Source organism: Neophocaena asiaeorientalis, unplaced genomic scaffold (assembly GCF_003031525.2).
Source record: "Neophocaena asiaeorientalis asiaeorientalis breed wild unplaced genomic scaffold, Neophocaena_asiaeorientalis_V1.1 scaffold14, whole genome shotgun sequence".
In the NCBI taxonomy this organism is placed as follows: Eukaryota; Metazoa; Chordata; class Mammalia; order Artiodactyla; family Phocoenidae; genus Neophocaena; species Neophocaena asiaeorientalis.
Window position 1 is genome coordinate 963,056 of NW_020175192.1, and position 12,178 is coordinate 975,233.

Sequence of the window (12,178 nt, forward strand, 5' to 3'; positions counted from 1 at the left end):
CCCTGGGAAAGGGGGCTGGGACAGCTCACTGTCCTAGTGCTTGAGATGACCTTGATGTAGAATTAATTTTGAAGTCTTAGAACATCAGCCTCCATGCTTCAGTGTGTGGTCTGTAGAGGAAGAGATCTTGGGGAACGGGTGCCAGGTCCATGGCCGGATGCACACGCAATCTGCCTCCTCTCTCTTCGTCCAACCTCCCAACGAGGATGAGACAAGCCATGTTACACCCACGGCACCACCCGACCTGAGTGTGTACTTTAAACCCACTCTCCAGCGCGTCCACAGGCCGGACGCAAAGCCCCAGGACACAGTTCCCGCCACTTGCTGTCCACACAGCAGCCCCTCTGCCCCAGGGGCCCCGGCCGTCTCTGCTTCCCACGCCCCACAGAACCTTGGCTTCCCATCCACCCTGATCAACACCGGCCGGCAGGGGACATGAGGGACCTGGACAAGACTGCACACGGAGGCAGGGTGGGGACGGAGTCCCTGCTGGCCCGGGAAGCCCCATTGGCTGGTCCTGGGCACTGGAGAGGCGCAGGGTAACTCTGTCACCATCTGTGGTTCCCAGTGGGGCGGCCAGGTCTCTGTGCTCAGTTACACGTCTGTCTGTAGGTGGATATCGGTGCCGCCCTCTTCCTGATCACTCAGCCCAGCACCCCTATAATTAACCAGGACCCCTCCTTCTCCTCTCTTGCCGTCAGCAAGGACCTCTGATAATTGACACGTGATCTCTGCTGAAAAAGAGGGCTGAGCTGGAGACGCCAGAAACCAAATCAGAACAACTTTCCTCCCCTCTTCTCCAGAATGGCGAGATGAACACACCGCGAAGCATCTGGGCTGGGAGTAGGACGCCCCCTCCCATCTCGGACTCATCAGCACCAGCTCCGGAGCACAGGGTGCACAGGATGAAGGGACACCAGCTTCTGCAGGATAACCGGGCCCCCGACCTTCCCGCAGAGGGACTTACTTGCTGGGCCCGAGCGTCCTGCCCAGCAGCACGTGGACAGCATACTAAGAGGCTGTGCAGAAGCAAGGACACATTTCAACACAGAACACTGACTGGCCCGTGGGGTCGTGGGTTTGGGAATGTGCATGACACGACCACAGGGCCACAACCCCAGATGCAGGTCGCAGAGCTACACGGGCAGGGGCCCTGTTTAGTTCTCTGTTCATCCCCATCCCCTCCGCAGCGACCAGCCGGAAGATGGGCACCAAGAGTGTGGACACACTGGGGCCTCCTGTGTCAGCTCAGTGGTCTCTCCCTGGAATCCACCTCCTCCCCTGACTCCAGTGAAGATCCCACCCAACCCTCACAGCCCATATCGAGTGTCACTGCCTTTCACCCTCCTGTGGACCAAGGTGGCCTCTCTGGGCCCTCAGGCATTTGGGCCAGTCCCGCCTCTGTTCTCCTGGGCCCAGTGCATTCTTGTGCCCTGTGCACTGGACCACCTGGTCTGTCCTCTAAACCCTGGAGGACAGGGACTGCCTTATTTTCTTATCTCTATCTTCAGAGATTATCAGCACTGTGCGGTAAGTGGCGCCCACGGGGACACAGCGCAGCTCAATAAACACTGAGTGAATCAAGAGACGAGTCAATGGAAAACACAGAGTGCGTCTCAGACCTGTCACTGTGGGAGATGCTGCCCCAAGACGCCACCTCATCCCCTCAGGTGGGCACCGGAGAGGCCCTCACACATCCTAAGCCCGCCTCCCCCATCAGAAAGAGACTCCAACCAACACGTTCCCAAGGACAGGCACAAACCAAGCTTTTAAGAAGATGACAAATATGTAAGTAACAGAAAAAAAGAGAGCTGAAGAAAATGAAATGCAATTTGGTTTGAAATATTTAATTTAGCCATACAAAGAAATGTAATATTTAGCGGCATGTCTAGAGTAATGGCCTCATGAGGAATGGGCTTTTTCACAGTAGAATGTGGGCATTACACTCTCTACTATGTAATTTCCTGTTATGAATCAGAGTCTGCAGTTCCAAATGGCCCCAGGATTACTTATAATTATTTCTTCTCTTTTCTTCTTGAATTGTATTATCAACTGATGAAACTCTTGAGTCTCTCATTCAATTCCTTTCCTTTATATCATAAGTCTGATGCATTGGGTCTCCTCCAGGTTATATGTAGTCATGCTGACAGGTTAAAATGACCTGAGGCAGGCACTGTTTCAACCAGAGATTTCATTTCTCTAATTGACATGCATTTCCCAGAACTGCTGGCTTAACAATGATAAAAGATCTTGCTGTCCAACATGATTTACTCTAATACAAATTTCTTCCCACCCCTGCAAGGAAATTCTCTTAATGTGACACTTCCCACAAGAACCCTTCATAAAAAAGAAGAAAAAACCTTAAAAATTTTACATAGAAATATTATATTTGATGTATAACTTAAAAATTTAAATCTAACAGCCCTGAATATTGACATTTCTTATGAGTTCTATTTACTAAAGGGATCTGAATGCGGTAAGTAATTTAAGGCTAAACATATTCTCAGCCAGTTGTTCATAGTAGGCATTTTAAACAATTTAGAATTTTCTAGTTTCTGAGCTTATATACAATCCTGCTTATACAATTGCTTTAGCTAGTTTCTTTTGAAAATATAAATAAAATTGACAAACCTTTAGCTCATTATCTAGAAAAATAAGAGAGAGGACTCAAAATATAAAATTATAAACAAAAGAGACATTACAACTGATACCACAGAAATCCCAAATATTATAAGAGACAACTATGAAAAATTACATGCTGACAAGTTAGATAACTTAGTAAAAATGGATAAATTCCTAGAAACACACAACACTCAAGACTGAATCATGAAGTAATAGAAAATCTGAACAGACAAATTATGAACAAGGAGATTAAAACCTCCCAACAAATAAAAGCCCAGGGTTAGATAGCTTTACAGATGAATTCTACCAAACATTTAAAGAAGTAATTCCAATCCTTCTCAAATTCTTCCAAAATATTGAAGAGGAAGGAACACTTCCAAACTCATTTTATGAGGCTAGCATTACCCTGATACCAAAGTCAAACAAAAACACAACAAGAAAAGAAAATTACAGGCCAATATCCCTGAACATAATGCAAAATCTTCAACAGAATACTAGCAAATTGAATTCAAGAGTTCATTAAAACGATCATAGGCCATGATCAAGCGAGATCCATCCTTGGGATGCAAGGATGGTTCAACATCTACAAATTTTAAAATGTTATACATCACATTAACAGAATGATGAATAAAAATCATATTATTATTTCAATAGATACAGAAAAAATTCAAACAAAATTCAAACATCCTCTTATGATAGAAACTCTCAACAAATTAGGAATAGAAGGAATATACCTAAACATAATAAAGGCCATATAGTATAAGTCCACAGCTAACATCATACTCAACAGTAAAAATTTAAAAGCTTTTCCTCTAAGATCAGGAACAAGACAAGGATGTCCACTCTCGCCACTTTTATACAGTACAGTATTGGAAGTCCTAGCCAGATCAATTAAGCAACAAAAGGAAATAAAATGCATCCAAATTGGAAAGGAAGAAGTAAAACTGTCCCTATTTGCAGATGGCATGATACTATCTATAGAAAACCCTAATGACTTCACCGAAAAACCATTTTAACTAATAAATGAATTCAGTAAAGTTGCAGGAAACAAAATAACATACAAAAAATCAGTTGTGTGTCTATCAATACAGATTTATAGTTACTGGTTTATGCAGTTATCTTTTTACTTTTACATCAGGCAGGAAAAAAGCATAAGCAAAAAACACATTTATACTGTGTCTCATATTTCCCTATGTAGTAACTTTTACTGGCCCTTTGTATTTCTTCACAAGGATTTGAGTTTGTGTCCAGTGTCCTTTCATGTCAGCCTCAAGGACTCCTTTCATTATTTCTTGTGGGGTAGGTTTACTAGTGATAAAGTCTTTCAGTTCTTAACTGAGGATGTCTTAATTTTTCTTTCAATTTTGATGGATGGTTTTGCTGAATATTGAATTCTTGGTTGCCAGTACTTTACTTTCAGCACTTTGAATATGCCACCCCACTTTCCATCTCATTAAGGATCCCATGGACCTGATGAGTTGCTTCACTCTTGCTGCTTATGTAATAGGGAAGAACAAATCTGATTCCATATTGGATCTGTTTCTTTTACTTTCTTTGTATTCTACTGCTTTTGCTAGAAATTAAATATGTTGGCTATAGCCTGAAATATACAGGGTAGCCCATTCTCAAGGCTCTGACCTTTAAAGGTATAACTCTTTTCCATTCATATAGAGATAAAAAGTTGCAGAACAGAGAACAACATTTGTCTTGTTGGAGGTTTACAGGAACAACGTTACCTGACCTACCTGACCTACATGGACAGCTGCAAGAACAAAGGATTCCAGCACCAAGAAGTTTGCAACAACTAACCACACCCCCTCCCCTTTTAGTATAAAAGGAACCTGAATTCTAACTCAGGAAAGATGGTTCTTTAGGACTCTAGTCCACCATCTTCTAGGTCTGCTGGCTTTCCAAATAAAGTCGTTATTCCTTCCTTGCCCCAACAATTTGTCTCTTGATTTATTGGCCTGTTGTGCAGTAAGCAGTACGAGCTTGGACTCAATAACACAGATTCTTTCTCTCTTTGTTTTTCAACCATTTGACTGTGATATGTCTAATGTGCATTTCTTTGAGTTTTCCTGTTTGGAGTTTTTGAGCTTCTTGGATGTGTAGATTAATGTTTTCATCAAATACAGGGAGTCTGGGGCCATTATTTCTTCAGATATTTTTTCCTGCCTCTTTCTCTCCTATCCTGGTACTCCCATTGTGTCTATGTTGGCATGCTTGACGGTATCCTGCAGGTCTCTGAGGTTTTCTATTACTTCATTCTTTTTTATTTTTGTTTCTCAAACTATATCATATATCAATTGACCTATTTTAAAGTTCACTGATTCTTTCTTCTGCCTGTTCAAACCTGATGTTGAGGCCCCACAGTGAATTTTTTTTATTTTAAATATTGTACTTTTCAACTCCAGACTTTCTATTTGGTTCTTTTTGTAACTGATCTCTCTATATTTGGTGAGACATGGTTCTCATACTTTTCTTTGTGTTTTAAACATGGTCTCTTTTAACTCTTTGAACATATTTAATACAGTTGACAATGTCTTTGTCTAGTAAGTACAACACCTGTGCTTCCTCAGGAACAATTTCTAATGATTGATTTTGTTCTGTGTGCATGAGCCATATTTTCTTGTTTCTTTGCATGCCTCATAATTTTTTGTTTAAAGCTAAACATTTTTTTTTTTTGGTACGCGGGCCTCTCACTGCTGTGGCCACTCCCGTTGTGGAGCACAGGCTCTGGACACGCAGGCTCAGCAGCCGTGGCTCACGGGCCCAGCCGCTCCGCGGCATGTGGGATCTTCCCAGACCAGGGCACGAACCCGTGTCCCCTGCATCGGCAGGCGGACTCTCAACCACTGCGCCACCAGGGAAGCCCTAAAGCTAAACATTTTAAATAATGTAATGTGGCAGCCCTGGAAATCAGAATCTCCACCCCCCTCAGGGTTTTGCTATTGTTGCTGTTTGTTTGTTTTGTGACTTTCCTGAACTAATTCTGTAAAGTGTACTCTTGTGTGTGACCACTTAGTGGTAAGCTAATGATTAAGCAGGGATTTCCTTAAATGTCTGGAACCAATAAGTCTCCCAGTCTTGGCCAGGGGACTCTGTGCATGGTGGGGACTCTGTGAGCATGGTGGGGCATGTCATCAACACACAACCAAGCAGGTAACAACTTACCTGAGCCTTTAGTTCCTTCTTGCACAGAGCCTCAAGATCAGTCAGAGGTAAAAAGTAAGGGCCTGCTCAGGTCTTTCCTAAGTATGAGCACAGCCTCTGGATCCCCAGGAACGTGCTGGAGCTTTCAAAGCCCCTTTGGAGATCTCACTCCTCAGATTCACCTTCTGAGCTTTTTGGTTAGTCTACTGTTTGCCCCAACTCTTATCTACACCTCAGGCAGCCACAAAGGTAAAAACTTCCTATAATTGTTTTTTTGTCAAATACCCCTGGATAAAAGGTTTCACGGGGAGGCCTCTGAGTCAGGTCAAATGAAGACAACCTTGTGAGCAGGGTCTGCCCGGCTGTGATTCTTATGGGCTGCTGGTCCTCAAGGCTACTGAAGAGCTGGGGGCGGAGGTGAAATGGGGCAAGTCAAAGTTCACAAAGCTCCCTGTTCACACCAAAATTCAGTCATTTGGATAAACACTTTCTAGACTGTTGCAAACTTTAATTTCCATAGTTCTTAAAAAAGTTGATTCTGAGAATTTTTAGTAATTTTCTCACTGCTTTTATGGAGGAGAATTTTGCAAGCTCTTTATTCCACCATTTTCACTGATAACAACTTTTTTTAACTGTTGCATTATATTCCATTGTATGAACTTAATATCATTTAATTTTTTCCATAATATATTTTCCCCCAATGTTTTACTTGGAAAAAATTTAAACCTTTAGAAGTGTTGTAAGCATAGCAAAGTACCCATATACCATCATCCAGACTCACCAAGTGTTAAAGTTTTGCCATATATACCCCCTCCCTCCCTCCCTTCCTTCCTTCCTTCCTCTGAACCATTTGAAGTTACAGACATCATGGCAACTTCACTTTCAAAGATAAGTACTCCCCAAGAACCAGGACACTCTCCTTTATAACATCATAACAATGTAATAATGACACTCAAGAAAGTTAACACTGTCACAATACTATAATCTATATGCCATGTTTGAATCCCCCAAAGAACAACTTGGAATACCTAAAAATACAGGCACATCTCCACAAAAAGCTGGTCACCAAGCAGAGTCATGCTTAGCCCCTTCTCTGGCAGATGCCCAGTGGGATGGCCACAGGCCTAGGTGCTGCCTTCACCTGTGAGGTGCTTCCTGGGGTCCAAGACTCTTTATCTTCTAGGAAGGAATTCACTGTGTAGCTTTTTTCATTTTAGCAGATGAGATTCTTATCTAAAACGTCCTTGTTTATGAAAAAATATTAAAACAAAGCAACAATTCTCAAATTTCAGACAACTTTCCCCCCAATTTTCTTTTGGGATGTCCTGATAAAATGTTCCTGAGGGTACACGTCAAGCAAACCCCTTCAAAGAGGCATGAAATGTGGACAACACCATGGCAACAAAGCATTTTCCTGACAACACACACACACACACAAAACCCCTCTCTCAGACACATACTCGCAGGACAGGGCAGTATCTCAGTTCTAGTGCTTCAACGTCAGAGGTGATTCTACTGAAATATGCCTTTGTGTCCCGACGAGTGGACAAAGATGAAGATACCATGCAGTAAATTATAACTCATGCAAATCCACCAACCAGTATGAATTTTTTAAATTTTCCTAATACATAGCTCCAAGCAAATGTCCACCTAGGCCAGAATTCCTCAAAATGTGGGCCATGGACCACCCACATCAGCATCACAGGCTGAGCTCATTCTCAGTATTGGTTCCCAGGCTTCATCTCAGGCCTAATGACTCAGAATTTCTGGGGCTGGATCTCTGGAATCTGTATCTTAAAAAGCACCCCAGGTTATTCAAAGTACATTTATATGTGAGAACCACTGAGCTAGGGTGTAATCTGAGATTAACTGAAGCTTAGTATGAAAAACTCTGTGGAATAAAAATCAGATATTGAGAACTGATTTGTACTGTTATCTACGTCAGTGGCTTCTAAATATTTTGACCACAACCCTTACCCTTTCTAAAGAATATATTATAAATCATGACACAGTGCATGCACACACGTGCACACACACACACACTCTGAAATGAAAGTTTCATGAAACAATATTTATCTTTAATACTTGTGATGTATTCTGATAATCTTCTATTCTATTTTGATTTTTTAAAAACACTGCACCTAACCCACTAAATCAATTTCACAACCCTCTAATGAATCACAAACTGTAGTTTGCAAAACACTGCTCTACAGCAATCAACTGAGACGTAAAGCTCGACAGAGTAAGCGTAAACCGAGAGACACAGACACTGCATGCTAGTCACTAAACTGGGGATTTTCAAGATATTCTTAAAATACATACATTAGCTAGATTTAGAACAGTTTGATCACAATGCTGATAGCCAAATGAAATAAATTTCATTTAAACTGGTTTCAAATCTTATTATTCTCAATGCACAATGATCGGTTTCTGGAGTGAGAATTTGGTGCAATGTTAAGACTGGGAGTCCAGGAGTTACAGACGAGGTTCAGATCTGGCTGGCTGCCTGGGCAGGGGTGGCAGCCTGAGTAACAACCTCTCTAAGCCTCCGTTTCTTCATCTTAAGAAGTGGGGTTAATAACAGCTTCTATCTCATAAGGTTGCTGTGAATATTAAATGACATCACTCATGTTAATAACAATGGTTATTATATTATTCAAAGATAAGATGCATTTGAATAAAAGCTCTAGCATCTTAAGAGAATGACAAAAATGGTATTTAATTAAAGCTTCGTATATGCGTTTTATATAGATTACAATGTGTACAAATCTACTACACACCTGACATCGTCCTTCTCCTGATGAATGAACTCTGAACATTTTAAACCTGAGCGAGGCCCAGTGCCAAGAGCTGGAGTTTCAGAAGCACGCGACACGGTACTACTAAGCAGCTTATAATCTAGTGAGGACAGCAGAAAGAAACGTAAACAGGCAAATCATACGCCAAGTGCCACAGATAAGAGATGCTGAAGGGGTGTGTGGTTACAGTTCAGGGAGGAGAGGACAGGTCAGGATGAGCTCCAGAGTGGGGACCTGGGTGCGGATGCACAGGTAGGGGGTCTGAGGAAATAGGAAGGAGGATGGAGGGAAGGCCAAAACTGAGAGAATAATGGGCGTGAAGACAAAGGGTAAACTGCGCCCCCATCTGGCTGTGGGGCAGTAAGTCATCAAAACAAAGTTAGAAGTAAGAGCCAGCTTGGGTACCAGGCTGGGACAGTGGGTGATGAGGAACTTCATCTGGACGGTGGGGTTGCAGGCGGCCGTGGGAAATCAGCTCAGGCTGGGGGCAGAGGGCAGGGCATTCCTAGAGCAACGCCCTGGAAGGGGCAGGACACACCCCACGGCATCAGTGACATCAACACTGCAGTGTCGCCAGTGAACAGAAAGAGGAATCAACACGGAAAATGGGGCTCCAATGAATTCGCCGAAGCTTCTGCAGCACTGCTTTAAAGACTGACTCGGGCTCCAGACGAAGTCCCCATCACGGGTAGCTTCATCTCTGGAAACTTTCCAAGCCACCCCTACCCCTCAAATGATTTTACTTTTCTCGTTCAGATTCATTCTTTGCTCAGCACACAACCTTCTGATTGCGAATTCAGCTTGCCAGGTCATGTGATACGGCGGAGAATGCCTTGATAGAATCCTGGGCGCTCCGGTCACTAGAAAGGGTATTTCCTGTAACACTGTCTCAACTGGCCTTCCACTCGTCCATCAGACTCGTGGAAAGTTGGTTACACGTATCTATCAGACATCTGATCACCTTCTGATGTCCTCGGAAGGTGCCAGAGCCAACAGGACTGATATCTCAGTCCTGGCTGGGCTTTCGAATCACCTGGATCTCTACTTCAAAATACCCCGAAAGGAGGCAGCTGGCTGCAACCAAGGCCTCCCTCAGGCAGCCCCTGGGGCGGGGGGTGGGGGCGCCACTTTCCCAAACAATCGTTCTCAATCCTGGCTGCATGTCAGAATCATCTGGGAAACTTGAAAAAGGTCCACACCCAGGGGGTGGCTACTTGCAGAGATGTTAAACCCTATCCACTGGGCAGAGGACGTGAATTCTAATAACACACTCCTCACTCCTAAGCAGAGATGAAAAGGATATTGCAATGCAATGGAGTCGAGAGATTTCTATTTCACTTACATTTAGGATATTGAATTATTTTATTCCCTTTGATCTCCCTTCAACAGGTGCCATAGCTTTAAGCTGGCACTAGTTTTAAACTTTAAACTCCTTATTGCTTTAGAACAGAGGTCAGCAAACTTTTTCTGTAAAGGACCAGATAGTAAAGAGTTCAGCTTTGCGAGTCACACTGTATCTGTCACAACTATTCAGCCCTGCAGCTGTAGCCCGAAAGCAGCCATAACTAATACAGAAACAGATGAGCACGCCTGCTAGCCAATAAAACTTTATTTACAAAAGTGTGGACAAAATTTGACCAGTGCACTGCTTCAGATGTTTGAATAATAATTAGCATTCTGATCTTGTGCTCGTAACACAAAATTGGTAACAAAGCCTGAAAATAAATACAAAAAGTGCACTCAGTCTCGGCATCTTATCCTTTGACTATCATCCTATTACCATTTACCAAAGACTCAAAACAGAGGGACTTGTTTATATTCAGACCACACGGACCTACTCAGACGACTTCTGCCCCCAGTACCTCTGACCACCCTCCAAGCTGCACCTATGGAGAAACCACCCACCTCGTCGTTCACCTGCAGCTTGCGAACCAGAGGGAGTGGGCAGTGCCGCCAGCTTCCTCACCAGTAGAAAATGCCACAGATATGTACTCATTAAATACATGCTTGTTCATTTCTTCTCGTAAGAAAAACCCCTCTCTTCTGCTTTTGAATACATTTAATCCTCCACGTAACTGATGAACAAGGTAAAAATCCAGAGCTCTCGGTCCAAAAGTGTTGGTTAAACAGCTTCTGTTAATCTAGGGTCCCTCCCCAGCATCACTGGCCCCTGATCTCTCAAAATGCAGAACGAGTGACAGTCAGAAGGGTGAGGCCATTTGCTAAGTGGATGAGAGCGAACCTTGACGAGCGGGGACTGAGAAGGAGCTCCCTGCATGGCTGTGCTCCCCAAGTCCACCCCTGCCATTTGCGGTCCCCAAACCTGCTGTGTCAGGCAGGGGCCGGAGGAGCCCTGCCCCCCACCCTGGGTGCTCCGGGCAGTTGTCTCCACTGTCCGAGTTGACACTCCTCACAATGAGGGCGGGTGTGAGGCAGGTGGTCCCCAGGAAGGAGGGCGCAGAACTCCCACCCCCGACACCACCACACGCAAAAGGCCAGCCCATCACTCTCTCGGGTTGGGTCACCCACAGTGAAAACGGCTTGCATGAGCTCAGGTATCTCCTCCCACGTTAAGGTTCCAGACTCCCCACCATGGCTCCACATCAGACTTACTTGGAAGTGTTTTCAAGTATTCCTTTGACCTCATTCATTTCTTCTTTTCCAAAGTAAACGACGGTGAGATGAACTCTCCCATCCTGCTGGATGCACATCTCCCTAGAAAACAAAACATGGATGTCTGGTCCTGTGTTCACAGCAACAGGCAAAGCTGAAACAAATAGCTATTCTGTAAAGTGCAAAAGAGTCCAGGGAGGGAACTGGGCTGCCAGGAGAGCAGAGAGGGGACAGGACATTCTGGCTGGCTCTTGCCATCACCTGTATTCCTATTTCTCTTACCAAGAAAACCATGAAATTTAAACATGCAGATCTGGTCAATGAAAACTCAAGATGCAAGAGGCCACAGGCTCAACCTGCCTCGGGTCCAGCCCATCAGGGCCTGGATCCAGTGTCTAGAATGGCCCTGGGTCTGTACCCTTCTCTGCCACAAGAAATCTACAAAGTACAGAAGACAAAAAGCCCAATGTACAGATGAGAACACTGAAGTCCAGCGAGGGTGAGACTGTATTCCTCATCCTTGCCTTTTCTCGTGTGTGCAACACAAATAGTCTTAGAGACTGAAGGAGCAAAGGTAAAAAGACATGTATTTGTTTGGGACCCTAGAAACCCTGGGGACACCCAGTGTCATGGCTGTGTGGAGGGGCAATGGTCCAAAAGCACAGCTGCTGTACCTCACCCTCCCTAGGCAGATTCCTTCACTGCTCCTCTCTGTGGCTGTTGCTCCCAGGCATCCAGCACACACACGCCAGGCTCCCAGCAGCCCTCCTGGGCGGGGCCAGGCCTACACCTGCCTTCCCCACCAAAGCATATCTGTTATTTGCCCAGGCCCTGTCCTCTGCTGAGCGTTTACTTCATATACATGTGTGTATCACGTGCGTAATGTGTGTTGATGTGTGTATATGGATGTATATGTAAATATATGTGTATAAAAATGTGTTTATGTGTAAAACATGTGTGTACAGATATGTACGTGTGTGTGTGATTTTAGC

General features: G+C 44.1%; 1 protein-coding gene across 5 annotated transcripts in view; it reads right to left on the reverse strand.

Annotated features, from left to right (window-relative positions):
• CSGALNACT1 (chondroitin sulfate N-acetylgalactosaminyltransferase 1) overlaps positions 1-12,178 on the reverse strand; it is a 255,249-nt gene that overhangs the window by 16,086 nt on the left and 226,985 nt on the right. For all 5 annotated transcript variants that reach the window (XM_024765173.1, XM_024765172.1, XM_024765176.1 and 2 more), the window contains one exon: positions 11,187-11,288. In XM_024765173.1, the coding sequence (XP_024620941.1) occupies positions 11,187-11,288 (102 nt within the window). The remainder of the gene's footprint in view (positions 1-11,186; positions 11,289-12,178) is intronic.